The sequence below is a fragment of the Rhinoderma darwinii genome, chromosome 5 (assembly GCF_050947455.1).
Source record: "Rhinoderma darwinii isolate aRhiDar2 chromosome 5, aRhiDar2.hap1, whole genome shotgun sequence".
Taxonomy (NCBI): Eukaryota; Metazoa; Chordata; class Amphibia; order Anura; family Rhinodermatidae; genus Rhinoderma; species Rhinoderma darwinii.
The window spans coordinates 299762585-299778733 of NC_134691.1; the positions used below are offsets into that span (position 1 = coordinate 299762585).

Genomic DNA, 16149 nt, shown 5'->3' on the forward strand with positions numbered 1-16149 from the left:
ATACACAGTTACCAAGAGGTATCAGCTCCTTTTTAGTTTTTATTCATAGGTGAAAATATAGACCGTTTTTGGCTTACGAGACTTATTCCTGGAAAAATAACGGGGCAACGTGTTTTTCCCTCTTTGTTTGCATTACTGCTGTATAATGTAGTTCCAAAAACGAACATCCAATCATATTGGTAACCTAATTGCTGCTTGCAAAAGTTGTTGCAATTGAAAGATTATGATTGCCGTTTCAAATAATAAACATATGTAGTGATTGACATTTATTGGGGGGAGTCATATTCCCCAATAGGATCCTTACTTCTGACTTGACTATTCTGCATTTTGTGGCAAAACTTTTCCAGGTATAAAACTAGAGATTATGGTGCAGAACTGGCAGCCAGGCACATCCATTCAGAGCAGATTTTTGGCATTGGTCCCGAGCTGATTGCAAACACCTGGGCAATCAGTAGGGGGCTTTGCTGGTATGTTCTTTTTTAAATGAGGCACTGCCATAGGCACTGCCCTTGTGGGCTATAAGACCAGCTGGCAAATCTAACAGTAATCAGCAGTGTTGACTAACGCACACCTAAAGCTCATGTAAGTAAAAATTGCATTTTATTTTGTGAGCTATAAAATCCATAGAAAGGTTTGTGCTAAGGAATAATGACTGTCCTGTATCTCCATCCAAATGACCATTGTTTATGTGGTTAGTACATAGGGGCTCAGCGGAGATCTGTACCTGTGGGCTATTGCGGGCTTGTGGCAGTCACCTTTACATCGGGGGATATCTTCATGCAAATACGCCAAACCTCGAGACATAGTCTCCGCTATGTGGCACAATTCATTCCAGCTTAGGACGTTTCCTTTTAGATAGTCTGTCAGGGAACCCTGCAAAATGAACAAATTACATATTATATTTAAGCTTTGCAGACATATTTATCAGCCACAGAATGACGATGATGAACAGTTGCAAAACCAAGGCAGGAAACATTGTATGGTGCATTATGGTAATGAAGGTATTTACGTATCCGTTAATATACATATTCCCCATGAATCCATTAGACCGATAAAGATTCCATGTGGCCCCTTATAAAATCATAGGCACACAGAGGTACAGTATGGGGCCACAGACTTCGGTTATGTTCACACAGAGTTTTTGCAGGCAGAAAATTCTGCCTCAAAATTCCGTCTGGATTTTGATCTGCCTGCATGCTGTTTGACATCCCATTGACCGGCGAAAAACGCGGCAGAGACGCAAACCGACGAAGATAGGGCATGTCGCTTCGTTTTTCTGCTCGTAGGAAAAAACTGCCTCCGCGTCCCATTGAAATCAATGGGAGGCATTTTCGGACGTTTTTTGGCGCGGTTTCCGCGTAAAAAAAACTCTGTGTGAACTGGCCCTAACATGGGTGCCATGCAAAATACTGTGGCATGCATAAGGCCTAGGTTTTTCATTTATATTTTTCTTCCCTTTAGAACCTAATCCTGGCTTCAGATTTAAAACTAAATAAATAGAACCAGAAACTGCATTATAAACGAAAATAAATACCAACTTGCACAATTTGGCTTTGCACACTGAGGGTAAAGCCACAAGTAGCGTCCGCTGGGCGTCCGAGACGCAGCCACAACGACACGAGATTTTACCACAGATCAGAAAGTTTTTTGTTTTTTTAAATGATCAGTAATGGCTGTACGGCTGAGAGGGTGGACTGCTGTTTACCACCTGGCGGCCGCTGCGTGTGGCCTTACCCTGATGCTTTATTTTTCCATTGCGATCTGTTCTGTTTTCTTCTTATTGATTTCAGCTTAGGATTTCCCACAGAATCACATTTGTCAGTATCCCGACGTACATGTACATAATGGTGATTGCGCGTGGCCCAGAAGTTGTTCCCATGCCATCACTCGCTGAAGGATGGATGTGATTGATAGCTGCCCTCCAGCACTAACAGCCGGGATTTGAGAAAGCTCAGCTCCCGGCCAATTAACCCTTTCTGCACGGCGATCAATGCTGATCTCAGAGAAGGCTCCCTTTATCATCTTCCGGTGAGGACTAGCATCGGGATAGTGGCAAACTGGGACCTAACAAAAGTCCCCTGAGCTGCCCAATAGAAGTTCCTGTTAGGGCATACTTAAAATATATTCTAACAGATGCCTGTGCAATTAACATACAGTCGGTAATGTCATTATAAACATATTACATTTTCTTTTTTTATTTAAATATAATACATCTGCTTTTTTTTTTTCATCCATTCAGTCATTCTGAAAAATTTCTATAAATTAGTTAACTTATCTGTACCCCAAAATGATGTCTACAACGTAGCCTTTAACAGCTACGTAGACATAGGACTAAAAAGAACTATGGCTGGCGGAATAGCGAGAATATTCACGTGATCCTAAAGGCCAAAATGTGCTCGCCCCTTAAAGAGGTTATTCGGTTTTAGATGAATAATTCTTAATCACTGTATAAATGAAACGTTATTCAACGCTCGAATATACTTAATATTTTAATTCCTAACCATTTTCAAGATATTCGTTTGCGGTCTGTGAATGAGGGCACTTCTTTAAAGAGGCTCAGTCACCAGATTATAAATGCCCAATCTCCTGCATAATCTGATCAGCGCTGTAATGTAGATAACAACAGTGGTTTTTATTTTGAAAAACTATCATTTTTGACCAAGTTATAAAAAATGGAACAATGGGACGTGTAGGACACTGATTGGTCAGCCTTATACACTCCTCTGTACAACGCCAGTTGGTAAAAAGTAAAAACACGCCCAGTTGGGCATTAAGAAACTAATTAGCATAAATATACAATTGTTTATAACTTGGTCAAAAATTATCGTTTTTCAAAATAAAAACCACTGTTATCTACATTACAGCGCTGATCAGATTATGTAGGAGATAGGGCACTTATAATGTGCTGACAGAGCCTCTTAAAAGAGGCTCTGTCACCAGATGATTAAATCCCTATCTCCTATTGCATGTGATCGGCGCTGCAATGTAGATAACAGTAACGTTTTTTTTGTTTTTTGAAAAACAATCATTTTTGGCCAAGTTATGAGCAATTTTATATTTATGCAAATGAGCCTTTCTAATGGACAACTGGGCGTGTATTGTGTTTGTAACATCTGGGCGTGTTTACTTGTTTTACCAGCTGGGCGTTGTGAATAGAAGTGTATGATGCGGACGGCATTAGCATCATTCACTTCTCATCGTTACCACCCAGCTTCTGGCAGTGCACAGACACAAAGCGTGTTCTCGCGAGTTCACGCTGTGACGTCACTTCCTCCCACAGGAACGTCATCGCCTCGGACGAGCGAGGACACGCTGTGTGTCTGTGCACTGCCAGAAGCTGGGTGGTAACGATGAAGTGAATGATGCTGATTCGTCAGCATCATAACCTTCTATTCACAACGCCCAGCTAGTAAAACAAGTAAAAACGCCCAGATGTTACAAACACAACACACGCCCAGTTGGAAATAAGAGAAAACACGCCCAGTTGTCCATTAGAAAGGCTCATTTGCATAAATATAAAATTGCTCATAACTTGGCCAAAAATTATTGTTTTTCAAAAAACAAAAAAAACTTTACTGTTATCTACATTGCAGCGCCGATCACATGCAATAGGAGATAGGGATTTGATCATCTGGCGACAGAGCCTCTTTAACACTCACAGGCTGCAAACCCAAAACTTACCTAGTCCTCCTCCCAGCTTAAAAGTGGACACAATTGTATCCAGTCTAGGAAATGCTCTGTCAGCTAAATACAACAACCATCTCTCTGGTAGTTTGAAACAATGGACTCCGGGCTGTTTGGTGTAGAAAACATTGGACTAGTCTGGCTACAATGGTTTCCACTTCACAGTGGAGAGCAGAACTAGGTATATTCAGGTTTGCAACTCGTGAATGAAGGAAATATCTTGAAAACAGTGAGGAGTTGAAACACAAAGAATATTAGAAAGTTGTATGACTTCATTTATATTGTGATAAGTTTTATTTATATAACTAGAAAAACGACTTCACAGTGTTGAATCATTAAAGGAGTTATCCGGGTTATTAAAATTAATGGCCTATCACTTGAATGGTACAGTAGTGCAATACCTTGCATGGCCGCTACCGATGTAAGGGCGTGTGCAAGTACAAATGAGGAGAACCATGTAAACAATGAAGAATGCTTGTGCGAGCGCCGCAGCCCCTTCAAACTGCTGATCGGCGGGTGTGCTGACAGTTAGACACCCACATATCTAGTATTGATCCCCTATTCTAAGGATAGGCCATTCATTTTAATAACCTGGATAACCACTTTAAAAGACTGTGCAAGTAAGAAAGTGGGCTTCACTGATCATCAACAAGGTTATGTAAAAGGTAACCACAATATCAGCATCATACTCTTTAAGGCTTCGTTCACCGCTGCGTTGGGGTTCCGCTCGACTACGCTATTGCTTCTCTATTGCTTCTGGCAAAACGACGGGTCCGGTGCACAACAGACACAAACGGAAACCACGGGCACCGGCTCCGTCACCATTGAAGTTTGTGTCTGCTCAGGGTCCCGTTCCGACGGAACGTCAGAACGGGACCCCAACACTGATGTGAACGAAACCTAACGTAGATACGGAACCCACTCCCTAAATATTATTGGTAGTAGGTCTGTACAATTATACAAACTTTGGCACATCAAGTGCAGATTACAGATGGGCCCCAGCAAAGAAATATAGTTCTCGATCATGAGGAGTAATCCAATATATCCCTGCTACAGCCACCAACCAAACTTATGTACTTTTAAGAATTAAGTGCTGGACGGGTAATCCAACATAGTGAAAGACTTAAAAAAAAAAAAAAAAAAAAAAGACACAAACATCTACTAACTGTAAAAAACGTCTTGATGGAATTAGCCTTATATGAGTAATACTGCAAAGTTGAGCCTACCTTCTCATGGAAAGAAGTGATCAGCCACAGCTCCATCTCTAGGTTTGTTCCCCTTTTCTCAGCCCCAATGAAGTGCAAGAGGTTTTCGTGTTTCATTCCAGGGGTGTTGAAGATGTCTCTCTCACTTTGCCAAGATTGCTTGTCCTGAATAAACATTCAATATACAATTTAGTATATGACTGAAGATACAAAACTGAACTGAAAAGCAAAGCAATGCAAGACTAGTTGTGGTGAAGTAGGAATACAAACCACTGCTCATTACCCAACTAAAAGTTTTCGGTTGTAGTTTACGAGTTATCTTTTACTTGGATCAGACATATATAAAAGAACAAAAAGAACTTGGCGCAAACCATCAGTACCAAGTAAAAAATATCCAATTCTAAAAGATTAAAGGGAATATATAATCAGAAAATTACCTATGGTTTAAAATCAAGTTTTTATGTTAAACATAATTTTAAATAATTGCTGGTGATGTTATTTATTTTCTAAGTCATTATCGAATTTAAAAATAATTCTAAAATCTTGCAGTTTTCACTCTGGCCACTTAGCCTCACAATAGACTGACACTTCCTGTTCTGTAGAGATCACTTCTCAGCAGTCATCACATTATCACTATAGGCAGGGTTACAATGAGAGATAACAAATATAAACAGAAGTGGGACTATGGAACTCTATGCCACAGGCTGTTGTGGTGGTTGATTCTTTGAACAAGCTCAAGAAGGGCCTTGATACCTTCCTTGAAAAATATAAAATTACAGGTTATGAGTACTAGATTCTGGAGATGGGATGTTAATTTATTATGATTTCCATATTTGGAGTCAGAGATGGAATTTTTAACCTAATGAGGCAATTGGCATCAACCTCATGGGGGCTTTGCCTTCTTCTGGATCAACATGGTAGGATTATAGGTTGGACCTTTGTCTTTTTTCAACCTTATCAACTATGTAACTATGACACAGCTCCCCTCCTATCCCTTCCCGTACAATTACTTCTACAAAGGTCACAGAGCATGTCTAGAAAACACACCCATAAAAGTCAATGGGTCAGCCCCAGACTATTGTTTCCTATAGTCCATGTGGCTGCTGTAAAGCTCTCTCTAAATGATGTTAACAGCAGCTGAGGCAACATGGCTGGCCCCATAACTATGTACAGAAAATAGAATATAAAAAATAAATAATCAAAAAATAAAAGATAGATTAGAAAGAAAAATTATGTTTCACTATCTGGTTTTAATTAGGAAACTAAATATAGCGGATACATTCCCTTTAAAGGGGTATCCCCATCTTAGACATTTATGGTATATTTACAGGATACAGTTGCAAGAAAAATTAAGTGAACCCTTTGGAATTAGCTGGATTTCTGCATTGATTACTAATAAAATATGGACGAATTGTTATCTAAGGCTTTGTTCAAGAGTGTATTTTTTCTTCCAGCACTGTGGATGTTTTGCTTATGTGCTCAATGAGACACCAGTACAACTGTTTTGATATTATTTAGTGAGGCTCCATGCACACGACCGTAATTTATATCAGTAATTACGGACCCATTCATTTCTATTGGCCACGGACACCTGTCAGTATTTTTACTGATGGATGTCAGTGCTGAAAAATGTATAGAACCGGTCCTATTCTTGTCAGTAATCACGGCAAGGACTCTCGTCTATGGGAGCTTCCGTAAATGCGGACGGCTACTGATGTGCATCCGTAAACCGTCCGTATTTCTGGAAGCATTGCTAGGCAACATGTTGATTACATCATTTGCAACCTCCCTCTTTTTGTACGGATCCGTATCTTTTTGTACGGATCCGTATATACGGATGGAATATGGATGCCTACGGATCAGTATTTACGGACAGTATTTCGGGATAGATGAAAATACCGTCGTGTGCATGGGGCATTAAGATTGCGTATGTCTATAATTGTGACTTAGGCTTCGTTCACATCTGCGTCGGGACTCCGTTCATGGGTTCCGTCTAAGCTTTCCGTCAGGGGAACCCATAAACTGAATCCAAATTGAAACAAACGGAAACCATAGGTTTCCGTTTGCATCCCCATTGATTTCAATGGTGACGGATCCGATGCAAATGGTTTCCGTTTTTTTTATCACCAAACTTTTCCTGTAGTTGCAAATAAGATTTGCAGAACGTGGAGGAGGAATTTTGGGCCATTCCTCCCTGTGTTTCAATTCATTATTATTTTTGGGATGCGTGGGGTGTACACAGCCCTCTTCATGTCATGCCTCAGCATCTCAACAGGGTTAAGGTCAGGACTCTGACTTGGCCATTCCAAAACACAAATCCTCTTTTTCACCAATCTTTAGTTGATTTACTTGTGTAATTTTGGTCCCTCCGCCATGCTTCACAGTTGGGATGAGGTTTTGGTGTTAATATGTAGTGTTCTTTTTCCAAACATAGCGTTGTGGATTTATACTAAAAAGTTCCACTTTCGTCTCATCTGTCCAAATACCATTTTAAAAGCAAAGTGGAACATCCAGGTGGTCTCAGGCAAACTTTGAGCCAGACTACAATGTTGTTTTTCTTGGAGAGCAGCGACTTCTTTTGTGATGTCCTCTCATGAACACCATTCTTGTTCAGTGTTTTTTTTAAACAATGGACATGTGAACAAAGGTTTTTGCAGTTTGTAGAGTCTCTAGTAGGTCTCCTGCTGTTACCCTTGGGTTTTTTCTCACCTCTTTCGGTATTGCCCGTTGTGCTCTTGGGGTGCTCTTAACAGGACACCCACTCATAGGGCAGTATGAAAAAGTAGAAAAAGACCCTAAATTTGTACGTTTGTAGACAATTTGTCTCAGCATGTCTTGTTTCATGCGTCTATAACATGCCTTCTGAGGTCTTCTGAAAGTTATTTGCCTTGAGACTTAGTTTATACTAACCAATCTACCTTGAGAAGGAGATTTCTCAGTAAACAGGCTTTGTGTGCCTTCATTTAATGGGCATAGCACCTGCAAAACCCACACTTCCAATCTCATCTCTTTAATTGAAAACCTTTTTGCCAATTTGCTCTTGGAGAAGTCAATAAACAGGTTCACTTACTTTTTCTCCCTGCTTTGTGGAGGTTTACCTAGTGTGCTCAATAAAAGACAAAGGGTTTGTATTTTAGTTATTGTGTTTGTTTATAATTGAGACTTCATGTGTAAGATAGGAAAAACCCTTTAATTCAAACACATGGGGCTTAAAGTTAAGACAGCAGGAAAATCCTACAGAGTTAAAGAGCAATTTTCCAGAAGGGGTTTTCTAGGACTGTAATATTGATGACCTAGGGTAGACCATCAATATTTTATCTGTGGGGGTCCAACTTCCAGCATTATGGCTTACCCAATGGTTGTGGCTATGCCGAGTACTGCAGTGCAGTCCTATTCACTTGAATGGGACTGAGCTGCTATGAGCTGCCTTACCAGGCACCATCACAATAGTATGTATGGCGTAAACAACGAAGGAAACGCCAAAAAAGTGCAGCAACTCCTTCATTCAGCTGATTGGCAGGGGTGCTGGGAGTCGAACCCCCATCGACCAGATATTGCTGACTATGCTAAGCATAGGCTCCTCCATTCACACCTTCTGAACTGTGTCTCCTGCAAAATCATCATGAGTGGATTCAAAAACAATTAGTATGCAGGACTGTGATTAGTAATTTTTTACATTGGTGATATTGAATTCATTAATGTGACATAATAGAGTGGTAGTGTTAGAAAGGGGTTGTCCCATGACAACTCTTTTTTACTATTACAACACTAAGACAGACCGGTTAGAAAATTACCGTAAGTTAGGTGAGGGTCTGACCTCTGGGACCCCCACCATTGCAAAAAAAACAAAGTCTAAAACGCTAATTCTCATCGAGAAAGTAAGATGAACGCACACCAGATCTTTCCATAAAGATACGTGGGTGTCGGAAACAGACCAATGCAATACAAAAAAAAAGCAAAACAATTGACTCGTTGTCTGGTAAAACTACGAAGGCAATAGAAAAGATTCAGTGGTCAGACCCCCGCTGAAGACACATTTATGGCATATCTTATGGATTGGAAAAACCATTTAACGACAGTCACTCAGTGAGTAACAGATTATGTTAGCAAACGTGACATTTTAAAGTGGTAATAGTTTTTTATTTCATAATAAATAGGAGTCTGATCATCAATCCATCTTTTAGTCCAAAAATATATTTATAAGGCTGAGTGTAAACCCCCCCCCCCCCCACACAAAAAAGCGGAGTGCATGCTTTCTTTGGCAGCTAAACAGCGCAACATTTCACACAGAACTCCTTACATACAAATCTTTCAAAATATTTTCAGCATTCAACACAATCTTGACTTAATGAGCATAAAACCAATCAAGCCTTTATCCAGCTACAAACATAGGGCTTGTACACGGTTCCATAATTGTTCTTGTCTGCTTTTTTTTTTCTTTGAGGAATCAGAGAACAGCCTTTAAGCGAGTAGAGAAAATTAGATTCCTACCCAAATTTCCATTGCGTTTTTTTTAAAAATTTAACTTCGAACTGGAGAAATTTACAAAAGAGGATCAACGGTGAATTTCCATGTTTGGAATGTGAATGAGCCCTCAGCACAGACCGGTGTACAATGAGAGCTTCGATTCCTGATTTACAGGGCACTGCCAGCTTTCACCTCCTGTGTTTCTTCTGGTGAGAAGCCAAGAGCAGACCAGGGTTTCTTCTGTACAGTGTTTAGCGCACACACAATGCCATAAACAGGAGACTCTCAGCTGAGATTTTAATGATAATGAGCGAAGTAAAACCGAGTGATTTTTCTTCAAATTGGCGTATCCCGAATGCCTTTCAAATTCTTGGGTAGTAAGGTAATTTATACGAAATGAACCTGTACATGTAAATGACCATTTACCTAGCTATGCCCCAATATATAAATGCATTGAATTTGCATTAAAGAGACAGTAACACTGAAATAACCAATTAGGTTACTTATAATTTAGTAGCTTAGCATTCTTATTGTTATAAGAAGGGTTGGCTAGTACTGCCCATATTTAAACTAAATTTAAAATAAATCTTATAAATGTTGTTATTTAGGATTCTAAAATACTCATTATACTGACTATAGCAGACCGTAATATTTACATGAGTCATGTTTAAATAATATGGCCACTTTCTTGTATACAATTGCTGTACAGTTGCGTTGTTGGTATAAAGTTTATAAAAGTTCTTTTAACTGGTACAGTATTTGAAATTGCTTAAAAATAATCTGTCCTCCGTTCTAAATGCCTCCAAAAACTGTCAGCGCAGTTGGTCAGGAATAATGGCAGGGTCAGATGGACCACCAGAGGATCGGTGGGCCCATGTTCTCACACATTATTGGACCGCAAAGCAGGTTATACCCACATGGAGCCACTTTCCCTATTACTTACAGGTTGATTCATATATAAGGGGCTGTTCACATCTGCGTTGGATGCTCCATTAGGGGCCTCTGTCACAGACCTGACAAAAAAAATTACCGGAAACAATAGCGCAGTGGCATCCATGGTGCAACGGAGGAACGGTCACTTCCAGTTTTCCCTTGTTCTGTTCCTCTGATGGTGCAAAGCAACAGAAACACACATCGCAGGTGTGAACATGGCCCAACCTATTAGACCTTATTACTGATAAAGGTCTGATAACGTTGTTCAGGGAAACATAGGAGCTCTTAGTTCCAGAAAAGGGAAATGTTATGGCTACAGTGCTCAATGCCAACTTAGAGAATTGCGGCATTCCAGTTTTACACTCTAGTTAAAAAGAAAAAAAAAAAAGTCAATCACACACACGCAGTAAAGTGGCGTGGAAATCCTATTCCAAGCATGTGAGACTGTCAGCAGAATATAAACTGCCTTTCCCTTTAATTTTGTATTAGCGCATAAAACGTGTTATTGTACGAGGATTCTTACGTTCAACTTTTTATCCGTGAGGAATGAAAACGAAAGGGGAGGCTGAGAGGAGTCTCCGGAGATCACAATCAATTAACAATTCTACTGTTCACAAATTAATCTTTGTATTTTAAAATTGCAAGTTCTTTGTAATTCCCAGATTTCAATTCCTTCGATCTCTTTCGTTGCAAAAATACCCCAGAAAACACTGGTCACTAATTTACTCCATAGAAAGAAGTAGATTTCCCATCCTGAACACAAGGTAAATAGGCTGTGGATCTTAATGTGAGGCTGACCCTAGAGAGTAAGTTTCTTCCACAGGGTCTACATTTTCTTGCCTTCTCCATACAATGGTTGAATAGAGAGTCTCTGGAGCGCAAAGTACAGTGGTTTGGTAATGAAAATAAAATTAAGGAAGGCCTGGGGATTGCAATGTCACGCAGATTAATGTTCAGATCACCAGGAGTACAGAATGTAAGCGTCTAGCAATTAGGAAAAGCAGACTTCTTGCTGTGAAGTTACCAGCCTACTTTCCTAGTGAACTCTGCACACTCCTTCCTGCAACTGTGCGACGACTGTGTTCTTCAGAAAACAGATCTGACGATCAATACTAAGGTAATCTATGTGCTAATGAAAGACGACAAAACAATGAATAATATCTGATATCCATGGAATAGGTTTGTCCTGCAGAAAGTATGGAAATCGACCAGAATTTAGATTCCACCTGCGTACTATGAGGCTTCTGTAATCAACAGGGTTTATCCAGTTAAAATTATTTCTGAACGAATATAATTTGGTGTGGTATTCAGGTTTCTATAGATAAAGTTCATTGAAACTAGCACACAACGTGTTGACACTGACACTGACACTTGATACATCAAGAAGTGTTACGAAATATAAGCGCATCATGTGATTGTTTCACTTAATAAGTAACCATTTATTTTATTTCACATTGCTCAGGCTCTGTTCACACCTCCGTTGGGGTTTTCCGTTGTTCTGCTCCGTCATTGGAGCAGAAGGAAAAACCGGAAGAGACTGATCCATTGCACAAAGGATACCACCGGTAGCTGACAGACCCCATTAAAGTCAATGGGTTCCGTCGGCTTATCCGTGATTTTACCGGAAACAATAGCGCATCGTGAGACCCCTAAACAAAGCCTCCAACATAGGTGTGAATGAGGCCTTATACAGCACCAACTTATTCTGCAGCTCTGTAAGTTTGTTTGCTATAGCGCTTATTTTTATTTTATTTTTACCAAGATTGCATCTAAGTAAAGGATCGTTTGGGTGATTTGCGCCAATTTTTGAAAAAAGTACGCTTAATCACTTGGTGCATTTTTAACCGTTTAACAGTCAGAAAATCTAATTTATGAGCAGGTGCCTAAATTTGTGCTATTTTCATCTCATTTGTGTTTATTTTTAGATTTGCCAGAGGCTATATGTGTGATGTTTCGGTCTAATTGATCTTCAACAGGCACTCAGGCCAGGCTGGGGACTGTTGTACAGGCGCTATATTTTAAATGCAGCTGACCGCTGGAGAAAGCACTTTCTCCAGCGGTCAGCCGCATTTAAAATTAGACCAAAACATGGCACTTAGCCTCTGGCAAATAGAAAACTAAATCTGCTCATCCATGACTTGTGTGCCGAATACTTCTTTACTGCTTTGGAACGTGGGCCACCGATATGGTTTAAAGAAAATGAAGCCATTCTAAGAGAGTGCTCCAATGTACATCAGCTGATGTAATAACTACACAGCATGGTGTGAACAGAGCCAATGTTTCTAAGTAAAGCACAGGAGTATATATTTCTCCAAAGAGAAACAAAAGGACTATGAGAAAGCTGGGACTGGGAGCCTGATGAAAACAAATCATGCCGAGTCCAGAACTATGTCAGCCCTGACATAAAGCAGCTCTCCCGTCTCTCCGTGGTGTGACTGAGAAGAAACGTATGTGCAATTTACCTCTATAAACAGCTGGCAGGGACTGTAAATCACCGACCATATTACTACCATGAAGCTCTAACTCCACTCCTGCGTTACATGTGTTCTGCTAAAGGAAAATTCCACCCAAAATTAAGACGCTGCCTAGTATGAAGACATTTTATAATTTATAATGTTTGGAACGAAAGATCTGCAGTAAATCACTGCATGTTTATATTGGGAGCTACTTTATCAACATTAACAGTTCTGCGCCTAACATCCCCCCAGGGCCTCACATCACCATACACTTATCTCATATTGGGGACTGGACGAGTTTGTGCTGTTTAAAGTTAATAAAGAAGACTACACTTCTCAATACAAAGATCATGCAAAAAAAAATAAAAAATCCTGTGCAGGAAGAGCGGTGTTTTTTATTTTTACAATGGGAGACAATGGCTGACGTATGCATCTGTATGGCGTACAGTTGCATACAATGAGTATAATGAATACATTCAGAATATAGGTTGGGGGATTTTTATTGCAATACTGATGTGAACAAAGCCTAAAACTACAAGGTCCTTTAATTTCACACACTTACTACCTTCTTATTGGTAAAATTCATAAACCTGTAAAACGGCGAAAATTTTGAGGAAAAAAAACCCAAAGTTAAAAGTAATAATTTATGCTCAAAGTTATTTTTGTAATTAAAAAAACACAAATAGGGGAGTTGGTGCAAACATTATCAAAATGGCCCACGTGGCAAAAGACGTTTGGCAGAACTTGCTAGGCAATTTATTTTCCTGATACACATGTACACCAAGAATATGAACACATATTTGCATGTCATGTACTCTACTTTAGTGCCACTATTTGTGAAAGTATTTTGGTGCATTTCTTCTCAAAAGTTAGATATTACTACAATTGCCAGCTCAAGAGAATCTGTGACAGTAATGTGACAGCAGTCAGCTGCCCGGCGAAAGAATAGTGCAGCTAGTGTTTGAATACTGCACAGATCAAGCATCTGCAGAAAATAACAAATATTGACCTTGAAGTTGAAAAAAAGTTGATGGACTAATGGTCCTAAAAATCTTTAGCCAAAAACATTTAACGTAAACAAGCCTCATTTTCTGCACCATGCACAATAAAAGTCTTAGACTTCGTTCACATGTGTGTTGGAGGCTCCGTTAGGGACCTTCCAGTATTTCTATTACTCTGCTCCTCTACTGAAATAGAACAACCAAAACCCGAATGCTGGTGTATTTAACCCCTTCCCGACATTTGACGTATCTATGCGCCAAAGTCGGGTAGGGGAAGTATGGAACGGGCTCACGGAGTGAACACGCTCCATACGATGCCGGTGTCAATGAGTGGCATCGCGCTCAAGCGTGATCCCACTCGTTTAACTCGGTAAATGCTGCGGTTAATAGCGACCGCAGCATTTAAATAACAGGGGGGCGACCCCCTCCAACAGCTCATTGCGCCCCCTGCAACGCAATCGCGGGGGGGGGGGGGGTATGGTTGCTACGGCTGCCATCTTTGTACGCCTCCGGCAGGGCTTAATAGTTGCCTGTCAGAATCACGATATACTGCAATACATTAGTATTGCAGTATATCGTGCAAGCGATCCAACGATCGCTGGTTGAAGTCCCCTAGAGGGACTAATAAAAAAAAGTTACAATTTGTTAAATAAAGTTTATGTAAAAAAAAATAATTAAAAAGTAAAAAAAAAAACCTTTTCCTATTTACCCCTAGAGAATAGTAAAAAACTAAATATACATAATTGGTATCGCCGCGTCCGTAAAAGTCTGAACTATTACAATGTATCATTATTTAACCCGTACGTTGAACGCCGTAAAAAAATAAATATTGTAAACCCCAGAATATCTATTTTTTGGTCATCTAATCTCCCACAAAAAATGAAATAAAAAAGTGATCAAAACGTCGCATGTACACCAAAATGGTATTATTAAAAACTACAGCTTATCCCGCAAAAAAATAAGCCCTCATACCACTTCATCAACTGAAAAATATAAAAGTTATGGCTCTCGGAATTTGGCGACAAAATAAATGTTATTTTTTACACTTAGGTTTTTACTTGTAAAAGTAGTAAAACATTGAAAAAAAAACAATATATATTTGGTATCTCCGTAATCGTATTGATCCGCAGAATAAAGTTAACATGTTGTTTTAATTGCAGTGAATTCTGTAAAAACGGCACACAAAAAACAATGGAGAAATCGCTGTTTTTTTTTTCATTTTCTAACCCACAAATAATTTTTTTCCCATTTCCTAGTACATTATATGGCAAAATAAATGGTGCTACGAAAAACTACAACTCGTCCCGCAAAAACCAAGCCCTCATAGGACTATATAGACGGAAAAATAAAGACGTTATGGCTTTTGTAAGGTGGGGAGGAAAAAGAGAAAATGAAAATCTGAAAAAGGGCTGCGGCGGGAAGGGGTTAAAAAAAGAACTTACTAACTTTTAAGCAAGACGACATGGCAATCCTATCGGCCTGGCTTCGAATGTTTATACATAGCACCCACTCTTTAGTGGTTATACGCAAAGCAGGTAAACGTATCTATCTATCTATCTATCTCATATCGATCTATATATCTGTATTTAATGGAGTTTTTTTTATAGATCGATATAAACATTCCTCATTTTTACCTTATTTTGAACTTACCTGAATAGGAAAAATTTTCACCGCTACATATTCATTTATCAGCCGCGCCTTCCAAACACAGCCAAACCGGCCACGTGCCTTCATTTCCAATAGTTGCAAAGGCTTCAGACCAAGTAGTGGGGATGGTGGAGGTGGACCTGGATCCTGGGTAGATGGATAAACACAAGATTGATCTTTTACGGGTCAAATAACCTCTGCTTCTTGGAAAAGAATAAAAGGACTAATTAGACCTGAGTAGATAAATAGATGGGCTGCAATAACCTTTATGTCCAGCTTGGTAATCTGCCCAAATGCCACAAAATATGGCATCCTGCTCAGGAAAGTGACCGATTAGGATGGAGAGCCTTTTGAATTAAATATTTTTGAGCCGTGTTACTATGGAAACTAATAAACAGAATGGAGCGGTGCATGTACAGTGATAGACCACGCACGCATGTTTCATTATTTTGGCAGGCTTACAAAGCGGCCGGGCCTCAGTAACTCATGTCAGTTATGGTGATGCCGGTTTGATAAAGTACTTCCCTGCACAGTCTTCTGCCGCAGCAAGGATATAAAGCTCCTGATATAAACCATGTAACATTTTATAGTCAATTAGCACTTTGGAATTAAAGGCATAGTAATTGTGATCCATTTACTCAAAAACAGTCATGTAGCACTTTCAGAAAATGCTCTCCTAAATTACGTTTAATGCCAGTAGATGGCACGAGCACAAGAAAATAAAAATCTTCTATTGATCCAGAGTTGCTCGTGGTT

General features: G+C 39.6%; 1 protein-coding gene across 1 annotated transcript in view; it reads right to left on the reverse strand.

Annotated features, from left to right (window-relative positions):
• The window catches only part of ACVR2B (activin A receptor type 2B), a 173183-nt gene that overhangs the window by 16473 nt on the left and 140561 nt on the right, over positions 1-16149 (reverse strand). Inside the window, exons 5-7 of the mRNA XM_075827344.1 lie at positions 15397-15540; positions 4911-5054; positions 725-873 (exon numbers count right to left, since the gene is read on the reverse strand). Of these exons, the coding sequence (XP_075683459.1) occupies positions 725-873; positions 4911-5054; positions 15397-15540 (437 nt within the window). The remainder of the gene's footprint in view (positions 1-724; positions 874-4910; positions 5055-15396; positions 15541-16149) is intronic.